The sequence below is a fragment of the Bos taurus genome, chromosome 10 (genome assembly GCF_002263795.3).
Source record: "Bos taurus isolate L1 Dominette 01449 registration number 42190680 breed Hereford chromosome 10, ARS-UCD2.0, whole genome shotgun sequence".
Taxonomy (NCBI): domain Eukaryota; kingdom Metazoa; phylum Chordata; class Mammalia; order Artiodactyla; family Bovidae; genus Bos; species Bos taurus.
In genome coordinates this window covers 62,240,475-62,265,014 of record NC_037337.1, presented here as the reverse complement: position 1 = coordinate 62,265,014, position 24,540 = coordinate 62,240,475, and the positions used below count along the sequence as shown (strand labels likewise).

Genomic DNA, 24,540 nt, shown 5'->3' with positions numbered 1-24,540 from the left:
TGGAAGTGGAGAAGGAGGCTCCACAGGGAAGGGTTATATATATAGAATTATGACTGATTTGCCTTGGTGTATGGCAGAAACTGCAACAATACTGTAAAGCAATTATCCTCAATTAAAAAAAAAAAAAAGCAAAGCCACTATGAAGACAAAGAATAAAGCTGCCTCGATCTGCCCTCAGGGACCATGGGTCAGGGGACTCTCCCCCTCCTCTCCACCTCTTCCAGCCTCTCTGAGGCTTATGGCTGCTGATCAGAGTAGCTTGACTGACTCCAGTCACCCTCCCTCATGCGCTGGCCTTGCTGTGATGTGCCCTGGGCAGGGCATGGGGCAGGAAGGAGATTCCTCACATGATCCAGCTTAATCCTCCTTTTCTCCCTTCCCAAGGCTGCACGCTGCAGAAACATTGCTACTGGCATGCAGATCAAAGGGGGCCCACGGTGGGCAAGACGGGCCCTGCTCCTCGGCCTCCTCTGGGCTACTGCGCACTTGCCTCCCCCGGGGGCCTCCCTGGCCCGGCGTCTCCCAAGGGCTACAGGTAGGTGGACACTGGGGTCAGCCACCCCTGCTGCTGCCGCCACATACAAATAAACAAAGAGAGGGGAATTCTTACTTGGCTTACTTTTGCTCGTGCTTGCCACTGTATTTGCTCTCATTTTTAGCATTTGGTGGGGCTTCCCAGGTGGTGCAGTGGTAAAGAATCCAGAGACGCAAATTTGATTTGATCTTTCCTGGGTCGGAAAGATCCCCTGGAGTAGGAAATGTCAACCCGCTCCAATATTCTTGCCTGAAAAATTCCTTGGACAGAAGAGCCTGGCGGGCTATAGTCCATGCAGTCGCAAAGAGTCGACACGACTGAGCGTTTAGATTATTTTAGCGTTTGGTAGGATATCAAACACTTTCAGTCCTTCAGATGTTATTGCTGGAGACTTCATCACAGAAAAAGGAATCTTTCATCCTAGAAATTCTCTCTGCAACAATTAATGATTCTCTGTGAGCCTTGAGATTTGTGGACAACTTGGGCTCTGAAATGGGAAAATGAGATTGCACGGATATTAGAAATTTTTATCTTCAGATATATAGTTTCTAGTTTAGGAGGAAAAGGGGTTCAGAATTCCGTTTTAGAGTTGAAGTAGACAAGGAAAACTGATTTCATTATTTCTTCTTTTAAATTCATCCACTATCTTTATTTTATTTTATTAAAACACCTCTTTTGGGTCCCAAAGACTAATATTTTTAAGGATCTATAATTATATCATAGTCAAAAGAGATTTATACATTTTCACCAGAGTTCTTAAAATTCCACCCAGAAACCCCACACTTACTATTTTCTTAAGGAATTTCTCTTTGTGGGCTTGGAATGCGTGACTTCAATATCCTTCAGTTTCACCTCCTTTTCCTTACCAGGAAATAGCACCCAGTGTGTTATATCCCCATCATCGGAGTTTCCTGAGGGCTTTTTCACGAAACAGGAACGTGCAGATGGAGGCATCATAATCTACTTCCTAATTATCCTTTACATGTTCATGGCTGTGTCAATTGTCTGCGATGAGTACTTCCTACCATCCTTGGAAATCATCAGTGAATGTAAGTAGCTGGAAATCTCCACTATAACTTCCCAGAATAGTGATGCCACACACATATATGCCTGTGTTTGGAGAAGCTCAGTAACAATCCTGCCCATCTTACCTGGCTGCAGGACACTAACGTCTGTGTTGTGGCGTCCTGTACCTTGAGGAACTGGCCTGACTGTGGTTTTTCTTGGTAGCTCATGTACAGCAGGGCATCTTTAATGGGTATAAGGCAACAATCATACGGACTACGTCTAAAAACTGCCAGTTTGTCTGCTGTATTGTCTAGCTGTTAGTAAACTGTTTCAAATTTTATACACATGCACTTGGTGTATACTCCTAATACACTGGGCTCCTAATACTTGCCATCAAATACTTCAATTTTTTTTAAATTTTTACTCTGAAATCTCTATAACTTTTTAGAAATAGTAGATGATAAATAAATGCCTTTAAGGACCACCCTTCTACCTCTTCCTTTACCAGTATCCTATCAGGAGGGAAAGGAAACTAATTCATGTTAGTGAACCAACAAATATATAAATAAGTCCTGCATCTCATGTAAAGTGACCTCAGGGATTAGGTAATCAAACATTAAGCTCAGTTATTGGTTTCTGGGAAATAAGATCTGCCAAGCCCTTTAGTTCTGTTTCTTGAATCATGTGTATCACCCAGCATTCTGAGCATAGACCTTACATGGGTGCACTGGTCCCTAAAATCAGGATACCAGTGATGTATTATGGTAACTAAGCAAAAGTGCCTGCATTTCCAGGCTCTGTCTCCTGTTTAATTAGTTTAACTGGTTGAGCATGCTCACTTCAGAGAAGGTCGAAGTTCAGGATTAGATTTCTCACTTGCATACTCCCAGGATTGCACAGAAATAGCATGCCCTCTCCCCATCGCCAGACACACACACTGCTAGCACTTCTTCACAGAGGGAAAAAGCATGAATGTAGACTCTCCTTTTTCCCCTTTTCCCCTGGCCCCTTCCCCCACCCCTGCTGAAATGCAAGTCATTTTCTCTCTTTTCTCTCTTGTTAGTGCAGTATAGCAATATCCTTAGGACTTAAAACAGGATGTGGCAACAGTGGAGTCACTCAACACTTATTTCTCTAATTCAAAATATTTATAGAACAGGTCAGTGTAAGTTTATTATAATTATTATTTAATTTATATACACAGTTTTACTTTGATATTATATTTGACATGGACATTTCTTTAATAGAAATTAACATAATATTTTACTTAGATTGATGAAATGCAAGAAAAATAGAAGAAAAAGCATAAACTTTCCTACATTACTATCCCCCAGAGATCCCCACAGTTGTCATTTGCTATATTTCCTTTTAGTCTTTTAGATATTGCTACACATACAGTCTGAGACTGTTTCTTTTTCCTAAGATACTATTTTATTGTGAACATTTCCCCATATTATTAAATAGCCTTCAAAAACTTGATTTTTAATGGTAGCACAATACTTCCTGCTTCTGTAAATGATTTCAGCACCTAACACTGGTTTTTATACAAAATGAGCCCTCAGTAGAAATTTATCACAATTTTTTAAATTATTAGTTTTATTAGACATTTGATTTTTAAATTCTTTGTCCTACATAATGTTCATACTTGTATCAAATCTCTGCAAACTTCGCTGACCATTTCCTGACAAAGATGCAGAGCTATGCCTATTTTAAGCTTTATTTTATACATTGCCAAAAACATTGTACAAAAGGTGTGCCAGCAAAAACCTCCACAATGTGTGGTAACTTCCATTCCAGAAAACCATAAATAATATCACTTAAATGTCTTTGTTAATTGCTTTAAAATAGAAGTTTATTTTATCAAATTTGCATTATCTTATTATTTGTGATGTTAAACATTTTACATAGGTACTGAAATTTGTGGTTTTGTTCTTGTGTTTTTTTTGCCCATGTTCTAATTAGGGGAGTTATTTGTCTTTTACTTATTGATTTCCAAGATTTTTTCTAATATAAATTTCTAACATAATTTTCCTATCATATGCTTTTTTTGGTTTGTTCGGTTTTGTATTTTGTGTGTTTATTGCATTGAAGTGTACATAGGTAAATTTATAAATATTTTCCTTTATGATTCTTCTTTTGGTTTTATACCTAGAAAAACCTTTTATCTCTAGGTCGGAAAAAATTTCATCTTCTCTTCTACTGATAGTTTTTTCTTTTCTTAACATTTATTTATTTATGTTGAATATTTTTATTTTTTCCACTAAGAATTTGTTTTGCTATAAGATACATTGCTGTTTTATGAAAAGTTGATCCATTATCTATACCCTCAACTCTATACTCTAGTGATCTATTTATGTTTGTGCCAATACCACACTTTTCATTAGAAAAACTAAATCATATTAATTATATAAAACTAAGAAATTAAAAATTCAAGGTACTATCTCTCTACTTAGAATCTTTCTTTTTCTGGAAAATAATAAATCCCCATCCCCTTTTTTTGCTTTCTTGACTGAAAGAATGAACCCATCCAGAATTTTTTTTTAATAAAAACCTGTCTTGGGAGTGGTAAATAAATAAATAACGTTTCTAGCCCTGCAGAAGAAACCACCTCATTAAAATTTAGATTGATACTTCAAAATAATCTTAAGTAACTTCATGAAACATCTATAATAAGTAACTTCATGAAACATCTATAATAACGACTTCCACCATGCCACTTGTGGGATTACCTTGAACATCATCAGCAAACATGCATTTCTCAAGTGAATTGCCTTTTGCTCTGAAATATAACACAGTTGCTATTATGGATGTGTGACTGATGGATGCCTACACCACTGCCTATCTTCAGCTGCTAAGAATTGATCCCTGTCTTGAGTATTGAAAATACTGGCAACAAAATGAAATAGAAATAGTGCTAGCTTGATTCATTTTTAAATGCCTATAAATTAACTCTGTCATTTCTCTTTTCAAGGCCTTAGCATGGTCTTGTCCAAATTAGGACGTCAGCAATAAAAAACAGGCTCTCTGGGATCTGTTTACGTCCACAGAAACTAGCTTCAGAAAGTCTGTAAATGCTTTACACTTCCCCATAGTTCTTTGATGAGCATGAGTTATACAGTCCCACCCAACAAATAAGTATTAATATTATCCTCAAAATAATTTACTGAGCATTATACATTGTACTGGAATGTTATTAACTACTTATGTATTTATTATAGTTATTTTTCATAAACAATTATAGAAGACCAAACATGGTTCTAAATTAAATATATAAGGTTTTAGCTCTTCAAAAAACCCTACAAAGTAGGGACTATTAGATTGGTTTTACTAATGAAAAAACTGGGGCTGAAAGAATATACAAGTTCTCAAGACTGCACAGGGCTTCCCAGGTGGCACAGTGGTAAAGAATCTGCCTGCCAATGCAAGAGACACAAGAGATGCAGGTTTAATCCCTGAATCAGGAAGATTCCCTGGAGGAGGAAATGGCAACCCATTCCAGTATTCCTGCCTGGAAAATTCTATAGACAGAGGAGCCTGGTGGGTTACAGTTCATGGGGTCACAGAGAGTTGGACATGACTGAACATACACACACACACACACACAGAGCCAGTACACAGGAGAGCCCTGGTCTCTTTAATGTCAAAACCCAAGAATGTTTTCAATTGCTATATAATATAATTTTACACATCCTTATTTGAGATTAGCTGTCATAATATGGTTGTTTCAGAAGAACTGTTCTATTTAAATAATTTTAAAAGGTATTTTCCACCCAAGGGCACCAAAAATTTTGGTTGAAAAATACATCAAATAGTCATTGTAACTACAGAGGAAGTATACTACAAAATAATGAGAATCTACTGAGTCATTTTAAAACATCAGTTAATTTTTCTGGAGTTGAGCTGTAGGAGTTGCTTGTATATTTTTGAGATTAGTTGTTTGTCCGTTGCTTCATTTGCTATTATTTTCTCCCATTCTGAAGGCTGCCTTTTCACCTTGCTAATAGTTTCCTTTGTTGTGCAGAAGCTTTTAAGTTTAATTAGGTCCCATTTGTTTATTTTTGCTTTTATTTCCAATATTCTGGGAGGTGGGTCATAGAGGATCCTGCTGTGATGTATGTCGGAGTGTTTTGCCTATGTTCTCCTCTAGGAGTTTTATAGTTTCTGGTCTTACGTTGAGATCTTTAATCCATTTTGAGTTTATTTTTGTGTATGGTGTTAGAAAGTGTTCTAGTTTCATTCTTTTACAAGTGGTTGACCAGTTTTCCCAGCACCACTTGTTAAAGAGATTGTCTTTAATCCATTGTATATTCTTGCCTTCTTTGTCAAAGATAAGGTGTCCATATGTGCGTGGATTTATCTCTGGGCTTTCTATTTTGTTCCATTGATCAATATTTCTGCCTTTGTGCCAGTACCATACTGTCTTGATAACTGTGGCTTTGTGTACGAGACAGTAAAAGAGACACTGATGTATAGAACAGTCTTATGGACTCTGTGGGAGAGGGAGAGGGTGGGGAGATTTGGGAGAATGGCATTGAAACATGTATATCATGTATGAAACGAGTCGCCAGTCCAGGTTCGATGCACGATGCTGGATGCTTGGGGCTGGTGCACTGGGACAACCCAGAGGGAGGGTATGGGGAGAGAGGAGGGAGGAGGGTTCAGGATGGGGAACACAGGTATACCTGTGGCGGATTCATTTTGATATTTGACAAAACTAATACAATATTGTAAAGTTTAAAAATAAAATTAAATTAAAAAAAAAATAAAACATCAGTTAAGAATTTCAGCAACCTACTGGGGGTTGTAAATTAATGTTATAATTAATACGAGAACTAAGCATTTTGTTTACGATGTACGAAATTATAGCATCGTACTGTGGAACCAAACCATCATGTTTGATTCAATGACATTCTGTGGAGTACACGTCTGAGTTCCAATCTAGGATGCAGTGGTTGAATCGGCCGGCCCTGGCCCACCCCAGCCCCATCGTCCCATGATCCACTCTTCCAATCACTGACAGGGGTTCATTTGGTTATTAGCACAAGGGGCTTCAGCATGGTGAACTCTAGAAGTGGCTGGGACTGCAGTCTCCGTGCAGGGGATATGTTGGAGGTGGTAGAGGACAGAGCCTCTGGCTGATACTCTGGTCAGGCCCAGCTTAGACACATGAGTGCTTTGTCTGTCTGTAGCTATACACATTGGTTGTATATACATTGGTCTGTCAGTTACCTCTAGAACCACTACCACTTGAGGCTTCCACCAAGGATCTTTCTCTTTCTTGCTCTACTCATGATCATTAAAGTCATATAACCTCTCCTTCGCATCTCAACACTAGGAAAGCAAGAACACACAAATCCTGAGACATTTTGTTGTGATCTTAACCAAGTAGATCCAATATGAGAAAATGCTGTTGCTATACCACCTTCCTTTAATCTTATCTTCTCTTTTATCCATTTAAGTTCTAAAGGAAAAGAGGCTAAAGATGATTCTTTGAACACATTTGTATATAATAGAAACTATATTAATTTACAGCCCATAGTAGGACGATTACCTCTCATCTTTATAAGCAGTTCATTTTTAGAAACACAAAAGTTCAGCAGAAAGCCAAAACAAATCCTTTACATATCATTTTAATATGTAATGGGGATCTCCTAGAGTTATTTCATCACTGTTTAGAGTACCTTTCTTTAACTTTTCTGAGGCTAACTACAGAGAAAACTGAGAACCCCTAGTGATTGGTCGGTCACTTGATACTGCCTAAAGTCCACAATGAGCTGATTATGAAATTTTTCGTCTTAAATGTTACACTAATATGCTATTCAGTTGACACTCTAATCCCTCCACCATGTTGATCCTTTGAAGTATAACATGTCTTAAGTGAAAATGATCTTAACAAGGTTTTGGGAAACATACTTAAATAAAATATTTACTTTTTTATTAAAAATTCTTTTTATTCATTCTGCTTTGAACTAATATTTGTCCATGTTCTATTTTATGTTTCAGAAGCAGACAATAAGAAAGAAATACAAGTTTTAATTCCAGGTAGAATTGATTCTAAATTGATAAAATTGAAAGGGAGTCAAATAATTCTGTGAGTATGGCATTTGGATAGCCGACAGTTTCAGGGGATTGTTTGATTCTTAATCCTTATGAAATTTACAGAGGCAAAGCCTTCCCCAAGAACAAAGAATCTAAGAAGAGTGCTTCCTCCCAGCCACACAGGCTCTCCTCTTAAGAGCATTTTCATCCTCTTTGCTTTTCTTTTTCCTCTGATCTAAACTAATCTGAATTTAAAATATAAATAAATACATTGTGGTTACTTTGGATTGCATCTAAATCTACCTTACGTATACAAAGATAAATAAATGTCAAGTGGTCTGGATATTACCAAAATGCTATCGTAGAGACAGGCAATAATAATAATAAAGCTTGCATTAAATCTCTTCACTTACCTTCATGGATAACAGAAAGAGCAGCTTTTTCAACTCAAAAAGATCTAAGTGCCCATCCCATCTCTGCAACTACTACCTATGTGACCTTGAGCAAGTTATGGAAACAAAACTCAGGTAATTGTGAGCTTTGGAGACAAAAAGTCTTGCATGTGGCTTTATATGATTGACTTACAGCAAGTGGAAACTAATTAATATTATAGCTGTTAGATTAGGGCATGGGGGCGTCCTTTTCCAGTGGAATTGGGCTTTTCAAAACATTATACAGGGCTTCAGAATTTGTTCCGTTATGGCTCAGACAAGATATGAGATGATAACTATAAAGTACTCAAAATGTTTTTATTTACTATTAGAAGCATCACAGAGCATATAGATGCAATTGTGCATGGAGAGGCTAGGCATTTATTCCAGTGATGCTGACTTTACTCAAAATATTTCTAGAAATATATTTGAAATTAATGTCAGAACCAATTTTGCAAATCATAAAAAACACTGGTTTGCTGTCATACTTCATTTTGAACCCTAAGTAGAATTACTCAGCATGACTACCCACCATAGTCACTAGAATTGGGTCTGAATGACTTTTAATTCCTTTCAAAACTCAAATCCATTCACGAAGCATAAAAATTTGCTATCACTGAGGACTTTATAAAATTGTGCCAGAAGACACCAAATTGCTTATAGCCTAGTCTTGTAACTCTGTTAAATTTACATGTGAAAAGAACTGAAACTATATTTTTTAAAAGGTAGCAGCAGTTAAAATACAATGATAAAAGTATAAATGATGCTCCCTCCCATCTGTTTTCTCCTCTATCTTCTAAATTTTCAGTTAACATAGGGGTTTTAATTATAAAAGGAATTTATCTAACAATAAGAGGTGGTCCAGAGGCGTAAGGCATAGAATTCATATTTTATACTTTTTTAAATTGATACAAATTAGAAGATACCTTAAAGATTTGTATATTCCAACCCTCTTACAGATGCCAAAATACAAGCCTTGTCTGAATGACTTATCTAAATTCTCACATTAAGGTACTGGCAGGGCCAGAAGCCAGGTTTCCATTTTAGTTTAAAACTCTTTTTCTATATTATATTTCTAGAAAAAGATTTGCAAAGATGGTTATAAACTTTGCAGCATGGTATCAGAGAAGAGAACATGCTTACGAAAAAGTCTGTAATCAGTAATCAGTTCATTATCATAAAGTTGCACTTTATATAACCAATGTAATATCCAAACCTATAAAGAAAACTCACCTTGAACATTTCTACTATATCCTCAAGGAAATATGATTAGTCCTTTAGAGTAATAGAGAGGGAAAAAAAATAATAGCTCTGGGGTGGGGGGAGAACAGAACAATTTATCTTTAATAATAAACTATAACAGAGAGAAATGCTACCCAAAGGTCAGTGAAGACAAAGCCAGTCGATTCTAAAGTTCAAAGGTATAAACCATTCTACAAAATATGCTTAGAACCTTAAGATATAACTTGTTAAAATATCTTTGAAGTTTTATACATCCATCTGTAGAGAGCTCTTCTTTTCATAACTCAAATAGAGCCCAGTGAATAGCAACAAGCTTTTGTTATTGCCTTTTGAGAAGGAAATTGTTCAGAAGGGTCACTTATTTTCTTACCTTGCAATAGCCAGATGGATCACTTTTTCTCTCTCCAGATTGAATTTTTCTAATGAAGCATTCTTCAGCCAGCATTAGACGAAGATCAGCCAATCACTCTTCAGCTGCCCCAAGTTTAGACAGTTTAAGATATTTTGTTCTTTTTTCAATTTCCTCCATGTATTAGTTAGCCCTGATTTCATTCAAGAATTCATGGTAATATCACTAGATTTATACATTCTCTGGAATATGCTAGAACACTTCTGAATTATTACTAACTCTCACTAGCTATTTTTCCCCCTAGAAAAGAATACAATGGGCCAAGTTATGTACCAGTGCCACGAGGAAGGGAAGAAAATGATTCAAGCACCTCCCATCCTACAATTGCCTCAGTGCCTTTCTGATCCTGAGTTTCTGTGGTGAAAAAGAAATAGCACTGGACTTAGGTATAGCTCAGCGGGTAAAGAATCCGCCTGCAACGCGGGAGACCTGGGTTCCATCCCTGGGTTGGGAAGATCCCCTGGTGAAGGGAAAGGCTACCCACTCCAGTATCCTGGCCTGGAGAATTCCATGGACTGTATAGTCCATGGGTCACAAAAAGTGGGACACGACTGAGTGACTTTCACTTTCATGTTTCATGCTTAGAATCAACAGACTTGGGGTTTACACCCAAACTCCTCACATTTAAGACCCTTACTTTCCATGTAACTTTAAGTTACTTAACCTTCTGGTTATCTGTTTTTTATATGTGAAATGGAAATACCACAACTCATATCTAAGAACTTCCCCGGTGGCTCAGATGGTAAAGAATCTGCCTGCAATGCAGGAGACCTGGATTTGAGCCGAGTTGAGAAGATGCCCTGGGGAAGGGAATGGATGCCCACTCCAGTATTCTTGCCTGGAGAATCTCATGAACAGAGAAGCCTGGCAGGCTACAGTCCATGGGGCCACAAAGAGTAGGACACAACTGAGCAACTAACACTCATTTCCGAGAATAGCTGAGATGATTAAATTATGTATATGAAAGTGAATTGTATGCAATGAATATATTAATTCATAGATAAAATTTTTAAGAAGTTAATAGAACGATATGCTTCATCTTTTCTAAGTTTTAAAACCAACTGGACCTACTATGTATCAGAGTTGTAGTAAAAGTATAAATACTATATATATATGCAAAATCACTCTAACCAGTTAAAGAAATGCTATGAAATATAACTTACGTAAATTATTACTTCTGTCCCTTCATTAGTCACCACAAGTAGTGTTCATCAAGCAACATGACCAAAGGCAAATAGGATAGAGAACTTGGATTTGGTTAACTCCATCCTGAGAGGATTTTTCCCAGTGGAGGCATAACAGGTAGCAAAACAGTTCAGACTAGAGCTGGTTGGACCACTGAGACCAGATAGCCTCATGAGGGTAAAAAAGATGACTGTGGCTGGTATCACCAGCAAGCAACACTAGATGTCTTTCTGAAAGTGAAAGTGAAAGTCACTCAGTCGTGTCCAACTCTTTGTGACCCCATGGACCCCAAGTGACCCCATGGACTTTGTGACCCCATGGATCTTCCCAACCCAGGGATCAAACTCAGATCTTCCCAACCCAGATCTCCTGAACTGCAGGCAGATTTATTAACAGCTGAGCCACCAAGGAAGCCCAAGAATACTGGAGTGGGTAGCCTATCCCTTCTCCAGCAGATCTTCCTGTCCCAGGAATTGAACCGGGGTTTCCTGCCTTGCAGGCTGATTCTTTACTGGCTGAGCTACCAGGGAAGCCCATCTTTCCAAGCACTTCTCACATTTTTCACAATGAAAGCCCAAGTGCTTGCTAGGATCCACAAGGCTTTATATGATCTGGCTCTCTCTCACCTTTGACTTCATCATCTACAGCTCCTTCACACACTGCATTCCAGATACTCTGGCCTTTCTCTGTTTCTTGAACACATAGGCTAACGTCTACCTCAAAACCTTTGCACGCATTCCATCTGCCTATATTACTCCCAGGTCTATGTGTGGCTACTCCCTCACTTTGTTAGCATCTTGGGGAAGTCCTTTCTGGTTACCCAATCTAAAATTACAGTCTTTCCTCCATGAAATTTTATATCCACCTTCCTGATTTTTGAGCTTCCCTGGTGGCTCAGATGGTAAAGCATCTGCCTACAATGCAGGAGACCCGGGTTCAATCCCTGGGTCGGGAAGATCTCCTGGAGGAGGAAATGGCAACCCACTCCAGAATTCGTGCCTGGAAAATCCCATGGACAGAGGAACCTGGTAGGCTATAGTCCATGGGGTCACAAAGAGTTGGACATGACTGAGCAACTTCACACCTAACTTTTGCTCCTTCTAACACAATATTTTTTTCTTGGCTGTTTACTCTCACTGAAATTAAATTCCAGAAGAGAAAATGTTTGTCTGTTTTGTGACTGCCACATTCCTATCACATAAAAAAAGCATCTGGTACAGTAGGTGGTCAATAAATACAACAAATAGATAAATAATAGTCAGGTGTTCCAGTTATCAATGGCTTATGAAATCACCCCAAAACTAGGGGCTTAAAAGAACAATCATTTCAGACTTCTCATAGCTTTAAGGGTTTACTGGCCTCAGCTGGATGGTTCTTGCTTGAGGTCTTTCATGCAGTGATATTCAGAAAAAGGACTATAATTATCTGAAAGCTCCCTCCTTCACATGTCTGGTGCTGGGACGGAAGGATTCAAAACTGAGGGGCTGAAACAGCAGGGCTTCCTGGGGCATCTCTATGTGGGCTCTTCACAAGGTCTTTCCTATATGGCAGCCAGGGATTTTATGTGGTAGCTTAGGGCTCTGAAGCAAATGTCCCGAGAGAGAGAACCATTAGAAAGCTTTTTCACCTTTTATGTCCTAGCTTCAGGCATGTGGTTCTGTCATACTTTCAGCAGTCACAAAGGCTCTTCTAGGCTCAAAATACATAAACTCTACCTTGTTTTTTGTTTTAGTTTGTTTGACAGGGAACGGACAGGTTCTGGAAAACCATGTGGGCAGAAATATTGTAGCTATTTTTATAAAATTCAACCTGCTACGCCACCAACAAAAAAGAAATCAGTAATGTCAAAGGCAGATATCTCAGTAGAGAAGTAGAACTTGAGGTGGACTGGAGAGTGAGCAACAGGTAATGGTCCTACAGGTAAGAATAAGGAAATACTGACTACAGGTGACAGGGACTCAACCAAGCACACCAGAGTTTGAGGGTCTGGGAAGACTGTCAAAAATCAATAATATACTAAACAATAAACATTGACAAAGGATTGCTATCAATGGCTTGGAAACTGAATTTTCATTCTAATTTTAACTTTCTGATATAGGGTAAATAATGCCTAGAAGGCTGCCTGTGTTGGCTGTTTTCCAGTTGAAGTTAGTATCAATGGCTTTCTATGAAAATGTAGCTTTGGTATCTATTTAGTTATGAGAACATGCTCTCCCATTTGTCACTTTACCAGGCTTAATATAATTTCATTTGTCTTCAGCCTTAGGACTGTCCCAGGATGTTGCAGGTGCAACTTTTATGGCAGCCGGTAGTTCAGCTCCTGAATTAGTTACTGCTTTCCTAGGTAAATACCACTCCTTTTATTTTTTTGCTTAATTGGTGTTATTTGATCTTCTCCAAGTCAACACTAACTTAGCTACTATCTGGCTCATAGGTGTATTTATCACAAAGGGCGATATTGGCATTAGCACCATTCTTGGATCTGCAATCTATAACCTCCTTGGTATCTGTGCAGCCTGTGGCTTACTATCTAATGTGGTACGTAAGAAAACTTTATTCAACAAAATATAGTCTTGACAAATTATAAGAACTGCTTATTGTCAAACCACAACATGAATCAGCCACAGGTATACATATATCCCCTGCCTTTTGAACCTCCCTCCCATCTCCCTTCCCATCCCACACCTCTAGGTTGATACAGAGCCCGTTTGAGTTTCCTGAGACATACAGCAAGTTCCCGTTGGCTATCTATTTTACATGTGGTAATGTTTCCATGTTACTTTCTCCATACATCTCACCCTCTCCACCCTCTCCCCATGTCCATAAGTCTACTTTCCATGTCTGTTTCTCCACTGCTTCCCTGCTCTTCAGTACCATTTTTCTAGATTCTATATATACACGTTAGTATATGATATTTATCTCTTTCTGGTTTACTTCACTCTGTATAATAGGCTCTAGGTTCATCCACAGAAATAACAGAAAATAACAGAATTTGACAGAGTTTGACAGAAAAGAACAAAATTCTGTAAAGCAATTATCCTTCAATTAAAAAATAAATTTATAAAAAAAAGACAAAGAAAAACAAAAGAACTGTTGATAGTCTGGAACAAACAAGGCACTAGGAATGTGTTCAATTAAGTTTATTAATCAGTAGAAAAACAACATGTATTCAATTTTAAGTTAACCCACAAATACCTCTTGGTCAAATTTATGAAAATCAGACTAGGTTTAGAAACACAATTTTTCTTAAAATTCCTTTCTCTAAAAGCAATATGTAAAAGATAACAATGTTTAACTACAAATATACAAATAATTTTAGTATTACACTAAGCAAGTACTTGAAGAAGTAACAGTGTAATGGAAACATTAATTATTTTTACAGGTTTCAAGGCTATCATGTTGGCCCCTATTCAGAGACTGTGCGGCATATGCTATCAGCGTAGCAGCACTTCTTGCCATAATATTTGACAACCAAGTTTACTGGTAAGCTTGAAAAGATCATTACTCTTATGTAAAACAATGACAGAGAGTACTTTTATAAAATTCTAGTTTAGTAACTTTTTTTCAGAAATGTTATTTCTTTCATTCTTAATTATCTACCCCTTTCATACATTTTCCTGGAGATCTCTGAGCTAACCTCGTCATCACAATTGCTGGTGGGGTTGTTCTCCCTTTGCAATTTTTCAGTCAAATCAGTCTTCCTTTTTGTCTAACCAGCAGATGTTACCATCCTTCTTTTTCCCTACTGACTACCTTCTCAGAAAGCTTCCAAATTTTAGATGTTTGTTAAAGCCCCAAGAGGTGGCTTTTTCCTCTATTGGGTTGTTTACCTTTCCTCAGTTAGAAGTGGCCATGATCACACAATTAGAGATAACAAAGAAACAAAGTCCCTTTAAATTCCTCCAACTTTTTCCCTGATGTTCATTTAGTAAGAGAACTATAGCCCTCTTCCTCTAAAAATTAAAAATGTTTTAGGTTTCAAGACTAAAAACTATTTGTTTTATTTATAATCTCCCCATGCCTTGTCGTTCTAAGAAAATGGAAACAGTCACTTTTTCAGCTAACACATACCAGGTATTTGTTAGGTATTGATCACTATGAGATGAGTCTTAACAGATGAATAAATGTCAAACATAGACACACAGACTGTACATTGCCTGATGGTGGAGGTCAATAGCACCCCTCTGGAATACTAGAGGGGTGCCATTTGGCAATGCTGCTCTAATACCTGCTATCAAGAAACTTCAAACCTAGCAGGGAGTAAATTTTCAAAGTGAATCTTTCTGACATCTAGTCTGTCTCCCAAGGAAAGACTGTTGGTTACAACAGAAGTGCTTCTGGGACTTAGCAGTTGTCTGCCAGGGGACAATGACTGTGGGAGTATCCAAGCTAATGCTCCTTTCATTAGGGATATCAAGAACTCTGTGCTTTCAAGCTGTAGCAGTGATTCACTAGCTATAAAATAAAAGGTAAATGCAAGGTTCAAATGTGATGATATCAGATAATCAAACCTCTCTAAATAGCAAACCAGAGTATAGGAAAATGGTGCAAGCCAAACTCATTTACATTAAAATCATCAAAAAATCTCAGTATAGCAAATTGAAAAGCTTCAGCCCGTCTAACATATTCTGATTTAGCACAGAATTCCTATACCAGAACAACTGAAATGAAGGGATACTATATTCTTGTAATTATTGTTTTTTCAATGAACTTAAGTGGAGAAGCCCCATCACTATTCATTAGTTTCACTTTCACTTTGAAAATCTGTAATTACTATTATTTTCAAATAGGGCTTCCCAGGTGGCTCAGAGGGTAAAGAATCTGCCTGTAGTGCTGGAGACTCAGGTTTGATCCCTGGGTTGGGAAGATCCCCTGGAGAAGGCAATGGCAACCCACTCCAGTATCCTTGCCCAGAGAATCCCATGGACAGAGGGGCCTAGTGGGCTACTGTCCGTGGGGTTGGAAAGAGTTGTACAGGACTGAGCGGCCTACACTTTCACTTCACTTCATGAATACAAATATCCAAGAAGCTCAGTAGACTTCAGGTAAGATGAACTCATATCCACACTGAGACACACTATAGTCAAACTTTCAAAAACAAAGAGAACCTTGAAAGCATCAAGAGAGAAGTGAATCATCTCATACAAGGGACCTCAATAAGATTATAAACAGATTTAACTTTCAGAGGCCAGAAGGCAGTGGGCAGATACATTCAAAGTGCTAAATGAAAAAAAAAGTCAACTGAGTCCCATATCTGGCAAAACGGTCCTTCAATAGTGAGGGTGGAATTAAGAGATGTCAAGCTAAACAAAAATTGAGGGAGCTCCTTACCACTAGATGTTCCTTGCAAATAACATTCAAGGGAGGTGTGCAAGGTGAAATGAAGGGACACTAGACAGTAACTTGAAGGCTTATGGAGAAATGAAGATCTCAATTAAGGTAAATACATGGGCAGTTATAAAAGCTGGTGTTATCCTAACAATGGTTAGTAACTGGACCTTTTGTTTCCTGCATGATTTGAGAGACTGGTACATTTAAAGGAAAAATATTCGGACACGACTAAGTAACTAACACACATTTTCAAAGAACTTTCTATGCTTGCTATTTTGAAAGATTCTACAAATTAAGAATGAGTTTATAATCCTTGTTTTTAAAATACAAAAAGGACAGTGTCGAACTTTCATCAATCAGTAAGTCTTTAATAATGTTGTAACCAAATCTGGACACATCTATAAAATCAAAATGTATCTAGAATACTTCTGTTCTATTGTTTCATTAGAAAGTTAAGCAGATACTGCCCCAAAACTACTAACTCTAAAATAACTTTCACTTTAAATTGAAAACCACACAAATTTCTCTAATTTATAGGTATGAAGGAACTTTACTGCTTTTGATATACGGATTATATGTTGTGGTGCTGTGTTTTGACATTAAAATTAACCAATATATTATAAAGAAATGCAGTCCTTGCTGTACCTGTCTTGTCAAAGCAATAGAAGAGAGAAGTGAACAACAGCTACTGATGGGATGGGAAGAAGAGGATCAACCATTCATCCGTAGGCAATCAAGAACTGACAGTGGAATATTTCATGAAGATTCTGGCTACTCCCAACTTTCTTTAAGTTTACATGGTCTTAGTCAGGTTTGTGAAGGTAATAACCCCATCATGACCACTGTTAAGTCTGTTACTAGCAAAACTTAATTTCATTTCAATTCGGCAAGTACTATATACTTACTACTTTAAAAATACTATGGGAATTTAGAGATGATCAAGAGGCAGACCTATCCTTAAAGAAGTTTCCAAATATTTCAGAAAAAAAAACAAAATAGCTAAAATATGAACATTTAAATACTGTATAGAGAAAGAAATAAAGTATAAACATAGTTCCTAAATGGGACAGATGGTAAAAAAAATTTGATGAGGATGGTCAGATAGGAAAGATTATCACAGAGACAAACTAAGCCTTGTAGAACAGTAAGATTTTAACAAATTGATTTACGGTAATAGCTACTGAAGTTTTATCAGACTTCATATGTCATAAGTAAATGATGCAGAGCTAAGAGTAAAAAGCATTCCATGGATTGATAAAGAAATAACATGGGAAAAAGGCTTGTCAAGTACTAACATAACTGGAGGACTGAATGTGCAGAATGGAAGCAGAAGAAAGGTGGATAGGAAGGAATACGACAGTCTTAAATGCTAGATCAATAGCATTTGCAGGTTTGCAGAGAAATTATCAGAACTGAAATATGAGATAAAAGACATGCTGCTAGACCAACTGATGTGTTTAACAGATGCTTAGACAAGGTGAAGGCAGTGGGAATACAAGAAAATAGATGTGAGACAATGCAGAGGAAGCATCACCAAGACCAGGCAACTGAAGGGCTACATGGGAGCAGAGATAATTCTGAGGCTTTTGATCATGACAAAGTAAAATGAGAATACCACTTACAAATCTAGGAATTTAGGAAGAGCTGGTGTGAAGAAAAAGTAGGAAGGAGACAGCTGAATTTTAAACATGTGAAGCAGTAGCAAAACATGTAAATAAATGTTTATAGTATGTATGCTAAGTCGCTTCAGTCATGTCTGACTCTTTGAGACTTGATGGACTGTAGCCCACCAGACTCCTCTGCCCATGGGATTCTCCAGGCAAAAATACTGCAGTGGGTTTCCATGCCCTCCTCCAAGATCCCCTGGGGAAAAGAATGACCTACCCACTGCAGTATTCTTGCCTGGAGAATCCCATGGACAGAGAAGCCTGTCAGGGCTACAGTCCATGAGACTGCAAAGAGTCAGACATGACTGAGCAACTAACATGTTTAGTATATAGGAAGTCAAATTCAGCTACAGCCAGAAATAAAAATTTAGGGATTTTTTTTTTTAATAAAGTGGTTTTAAGAAACAGATTCTGCATTTTATTTAGTACATTAGACAAGGAACTTAGTAATTTATTATCTGAAAAAATTAAAACATGAATTTTCCCCTTCTTACAAAGATTATAGTTTCTAGTCTTTCAGGTACAAGAAGTATACATTTCTAAGTTAAATTTTATAACAAGAAACTAAAAAAAAACAGTCCAAACATTTTTTTATTACAATAAAATTATATCTGTTACTTTCTGGCCCATTTGCTGCAATGTGGCAAAAAAAAAAAAAAAAATTATGAGTTATTTTACTAGTATTAGTGTTAATGTGACCTAATATATGGGCAAAACATTGGACTGGCCAAAAAGTTTGTTCAATTTTTTCCATAAGATGGTATGGAAAAAACCGACCAAACTTTTTGGCCAACCCAATATTTTATAAGTGCCATACAAATTTTAAACAATCTAAAGTGAAGTCTCCTTTTTATCTAATATATTATTATTGACTTCTTCCACCAAGTTAATAGAACAAATTGAATTTAAAAAACATACTCAAGTTTTATAAGTTACACTGTAGATTCAATACTACTTCCAATTTTCTTAAGGTTCTAAGAATTGTGGTGAATTTTGTTTAGTAAATTAATGAAAGAAAATGATGAAATAAGCCCCGTAAAATCACCTGAGAATCAGAAATATTCAACTTAATAAAAAGATTATGCTATAGCTATCTTTTACTCCCTAAGAATACATTTTGTGATACATAGGGCAGGCTAGAGGTATCATCAATACTGGGAAGTGGAGACAACTGGGGTTGCTAAGGGAAGACACCAGGTTAATCCCATAAGCAAAAGTTACTAAAAACCATCCACATTGTAGAAAATCAAGAGATGTTGAACTGACTCTTCAGAAACATTTATGTTTCTAACACACTTAGTGAATGAGCCTAAACACTCTGATGGATTTAAGACCCCAAATCAAGAAATGCTGAATATCACATTTTATAGTCAGCCCTGAAGTCTCAATTAGCTTCTTTTTGCCAGCAATATCAGTAATGAGATATTCAAATGTTTTAAATAGCCTCTTAAAAACTGATACAGCTAATTTATTTCAATATAGCTTCTTAAATGGACATTTCTAACTTAATTGGCCATTTGAGAAAACTCAAAATCATTTAATTTTTCCTTAACAGATCCGCCAAGTGTTTTCAACATGCCTGAAGCCGACTTAAAAAGAATTTTTTGGGTACTATCCCTTCCCATTATTATACTACTTTTTCTAACCACACCAGATTGTAGAAGAAAGTTTTGGAGAAAGTATTTTGTGATAACATTTTTTATGTCAGCACTGTGGATATCTGCATTTACATATATCCTGGTTTGGATGGTCACAATAACTGGTATGTATAATATCTTAAGAGCACAATTTAAAAATAATCAGTTGTATATAAGAACAGCATATATTCACTAAGTATAATCTAGTTAAAGAGAAAATTTGTTTTTCAGCAGACTAAAAATAAAGATTAGTGCTATTTACAAAAAGATTAAATATTAATATACCAACAAGCTCACTCAGGTTTTGTGAGGTGTATACCACATGTCAAGCTATATGGTCACTATTACACAGCCCAGGGGTACAAGTCAAAGGAACATGTTATAAACGATGTCAAATTCACAGAATTTCTATTTTGCTAATAATTAAATCACATTGCATGGGTCCACAAGATAGTCTTTATACTGAATGCCATCCCATACTTTAACATATGGCAAGGTGCCAGTGTTTTGAGAAAACAATGGGTATTCACTGTTTAACTGGATTACATTTTGTTTTTTAATATTGCAATATAAATGTACTACAAAATGAATTACAAGGGTAAAAAATAAAGTCTCATTTTAGTTTCTACTACTTTCATGATTAAGATTTAACTATTACTACCTGGCCATAATCAGCTCTAGTCCCAAAGAATTCGTAGTTCAGAAGGAAAAACTGAATATAAACAATGTACAAAAAAAATAATCAGGAATTTCTCCCAAAAAGGTTAACCTGAATGGACTTAATCAGAGGTGAGCAACCCACCACCTGTGTACCCAAACACTGAGTCTCCTGTTTTTGCGAGTTAAGTTTTACTGAACAGTCAAGCCCATCCATTTATATATTATCCATGAACGCTTTCACATTACACTGGCAGAGCTGAATAACTGCAACAGAGATTGTATAGCCTACAAAACCTAAAAAAATTACTATCTCACCCTTTCAAAAAAAAGTTTCCTGACCTCTGACTTTTCTCAAATTAATATATGACTTAGAATAGTATGCTATTCTAAGAATATTTCTTTTTTTATGAGTAATATGGAAAAATCCAAGCCTGCATATTAAAGCTCTCCATAAATGTTCTCAGCCAGGTCACATTTGATGTTAGGAAAACAAGAAAAGAACAAAATCAAGTACTAGATCACAGAACAGTCCCCAAGATGATAAATGTTAGTGTTATTTATGTACATATGAACTCTGGCAAACCAGTAACAAATTAACAACCAATTACAGTTCCATTAGCAATATATAAGCATGCAATAAATATGCTACCTGAAGTTTTTTTAATTAACATTTTAAGAAGAAAAAAAAAGAATTGTAAAGCAAGTTTTCAATTACAATATAAAGAGCAGTTACATTCTAGTTCTGTTTCCCAAAATGGATACATTTATGAAAAACGATGAACTGCCATCAGATTTAACAGAGGTATTAAAGCGGAACCACAAAGTTAGAAAGACTCAAGTAGAAGCCTATTCTGTTTTCCTCAGATTTATGATTTCCCAAAGGAAACACCTAAACTAAGGTATATCACTAAAGTAGAACTTTAAAAATGCATACCATGTTAACACATTTACAGCCTAAAAATAGCTATAATATGCTTAAATCTGACCTTTTTAGGAAATGTTTTTAAAAAGGAGAAGAGAAAATGACCAATCTTATTGGCATATTTTAAGCAACAGCCTTGATAACAGTGGACATCCAAAACTTCTATAAGCATACCACATAGGGAAATTATTCCTTGGTAGAATTTTGTGTATTAAATATCACCATCTGTCATGAAAAATCTGTGCTACCTTGGTTACCAATTCACCAATATTATTTTGCTACCTAAAATCTAAGTACATATTGGTTCTGAAATCTAAATATGTCTATTTTCTTTTTCAGGAAAGAAATATCTGCAGAGAACAGTTAGTGAATCTATAAGATTTGTAATATATAATATCTATGTTTGTTACAGGGGAAACATTAGAAATTCCAGATACAGTAATGGGCCTTACTTTATTAGCAGCAGGAACAAGCATACCAGACACGATCGCAAGTGTGTTGGTTGCAAGAAAAGGTAAGAACTGGGTCCCTCAAGCTGCAGTGCCCATTCTTAAAAGCCTGACTGAAATACATTGAGCAAAGATACCTTTAAAGTATTTCCTCAGTAACATACTTTGAAGAAAAAAGAACTCAAGAGGAAGCATTTACTATTTAATTAATTTCACTAAATCTAATCCCTTAAATAATATTCACCTGAAATGTGAATTAAATCGTAATTAACCATGTTAGAATGAAAAGCAACAAGTAATCTATATACCTTATTGAAAAATGGTTTAATAAATAAGGATAATTATTATTAGATAAATAAATGTTAAGACTTTAAATACTAACCCCCTAAAATTTAAAAATACAAATTCAGTAAGACTTTTGCTCTAATACAATTTTCCAAAACAAACAGAAAAAGTATCCAGTGTTTTTTCTTATGAAGCTTATTAATAAAATACAGTATTGGTATGCACATTTAACAACATGCTTTTTTTTGCAGGCAAAGGAGATATGGCTATGTCTAACATCGTGGGATCCAATGTCTTTGATATGCTATGCCTAGGTGTTCCATGGTTTATTAAAACTGCATTTATAAATCCATCTGCTCCTGTAGAAGTGAACAGTAGAGGACTAACTTACATAACCATCTTTCTCAACATTTCAATTGTTTTCCTTTTCTTAGCAGTTCACCTCAATGGCTGGAAACTAGACAGAAAGTTGGGAGTAGTCTGTCTGTTACTGTACTTGGGGCTTACAACATTATCAGTTCTATATGAACTTGGAATTATTGGAAACAATAAAATAAGGGGCTGTGGTGATTAACGTTAACAGTGTTATGTGGAAAATGTGAATGATGGGGAAGGGCAGAGAAGAAAACCTCCATTTCTTCATTTAACTCAAATAAAAAATATTCTGAACTTCAGAATCTAAAACTTACTTACAGTAGTTTTTTATCACCAACAAAAGTAATTTAAAGCCAATCAAAATCATATCCTAATTTGTCTGAGCCCTTTCTTTTCAAGGACAATTACATATATTAAACAGAAGTTTTGGAAAAAACCATCTATGCTTTACCTTACAATAAGTTGATAAAAGCTGGGGACACTTTTAACAAACAAATCCCACTATGCAGAACTGAAAATAACAAGAAAATGGCTTACTTCATTAAAAATAGTATAACCATTCATTTAAACTGAATGACCAGACTTGCTGTCTTAAAAACCCAAACTTGAGATTAACAAAAATCACACAGTATATTTAACACTATACTGTTAAAAAACTGGTGGGAGTTTTAGAAGTTCATTTTTACAACTTTTTGTAAGCAGACAGTATTACTTTTAAAAAATGATGTTTACTAGGAGATTCAGCAAAACAGATGTAAGAATGTTCCAACCGTGGTTTCAAATTATGCATTACGATCCAAGCGAACATCAATTTCTCTGCCACTGATTTTTATGCCATTCATTATTCTGCAGGCTTTTTCAGCTGATTCTGGGGAGTCAAATCTGACCGTTCCACAGCCTTTTGACTTTCCATTCTCCATTTTTATTTCTGCAAACATTACATGACCTGTAAAATAAAAATTATAGAATTACCTGTCAGTATAAAGTTTCCATTTCAGTATACAGGTTTGAAATTTCTCATAGCCTATGAAGTGACAAGTAACTTGGCTAAAAACATTAATGATTTTAAAATAGCACATCATATAAGTATTACTCTCATCATTTTATACTCTGTATATAATGCAATTCATATACAGTAATAATAAAGGTTATAATATACAAAATTGAAATAAAAATAAATTTGCTTAGGATTTAGTATTTTATTAAAATAAAAAATTTTAATGTAAATCTTTACTTGAATTTTATAGCAAAATAAGGTAAGCTAGCACAAAACAATACCTAGTTACCATGCCTAACAACAAACACAAATCCAAACAAAATTATTTTTTGAAAATTTCTTGTTTTATACTCAATACCCTAATCTTTTTTCTTTCCTTTTTATCTTCCATATCACTGTTTTATCCCTGAAAACAGTAACAACCACCCAGGAATTTTACCAGGTCCACAAAGGGCTCCGCTAATTATGTTTTCAACCATAATGCAAAGTCATTTATTCAATATCTTAATTTGAACTCTATATGTAAGAGTGGCACCAAGTACTTATGGAAATAGACATGGAAGAGATACTATAGATTTAAATCAATAAAGGTACAAAACACTGATGATGACAAGAACATAAAGAAGGACCTTAGAGAGGAACTTGCAGAAGGAGGAAGAAAACCAGACAATGGTTCTGTTTAGAGTTAATATCATTACTGACTCTATACAGACTGGTATTTGAAATAAATGCATATCATTTATAAAAATGTATGGCCATAAAAACCCATCATCTAAACCAGAAACCTGAGAGTAAAAGGGAGAGATATTAATAAGTACACACAAATAACAGATGTAAACACTGAGACTATCCCCAGGCAAACAGGGATGTATGATAACCCAGTTCACACAGATTTAGATAATGAGGGGTGTAACTACTTACCATAATGTTTCCCTCCCTTTGAATATGTAGTTGCCAGATCACTATGGGCTAACTTTAGTCTGGCAATAAAATCAAAGAGCCAGACATATTTAGTTCTATAAAGGGAGGGAAAAAAAAGGAAAAGGGAGGAAGGTAAAAAAAAAGGGCTTATCAAAAAATTGCATAAGCCCTTTCCGCATGATGGGATGAATTTTTAATCTGAGTCCATGAGTTAAGACTTTTTTCCTGTTTGAAGTTTCATCTGAATGATTTCTACAACATCCTGGACTATTTTTTACTTTTATTTATTCATCCATCACCACCTTGCCCCATTACTGCATTTTTTTTTAAAACCGATAGTTACTCATCTGCTGCTGCTGCTGCTAAGTCACTTCAGTCGTGTCCGACTCTGTGCGACCCCATAGACAGCAGCCCACCAGGCTCCCCCGTCCCTGGGATTCTCCAGGC

At 36.2% G+C, this 24,540-nt stretch overlaps 2 protein-coding genes across 4 annotated transcripts in view; one reads left to right on the top strand and one right to left on the bottom strand.

The window, feature by feature from the left end:
- The first annotated feature begins 414 nt into the window (after nt 1–414).
- On the top strand, nt 415–22,374 carry SLC24A5 (solute carrier family 24 member 5). Its single transcript, NM_001128509.2, has 9 exons — nt 415–535; nt 1,405–1,584; nt 13,110–13,193; nt 13,284–13,387; nt 14,232–14,332; nt 16,718–17,001; nt 19,403–19,609; nt 21,479–21,580; nt 22,052–22,374. The coding sequence occupies exons 1-9, from the start codon at nt 415–417 to the stop codon at nt 22,372–22,374; spliced, it is 1,506 nt and encodes a 501-aa protein (NP_001121981.2).
- Nucleotides 13,975–24,540, bottom strand: part of MYEF2 (myelin expression factor 2) — a 39,903-nt gene continuing 29,337 nt past the window's right edge. For 2 of the 3 annotated variants that reach the window (XM_005211820.5, XM_005211821.5), the window contains one exon: nt 13,975–23,121. In XM_005211820.5, the coding sequence (XP_005211877.1) occupies nt 22,958–23,121 (164 nt within the window). In that variant the 3' untranslated portion in view covers nt 13,975–22,957. The remainder of the gene's footprint in view (nt 23,122–24,540) is intronic. The other variant, NM_001102085.1, reaches the window with a different exon arrangement.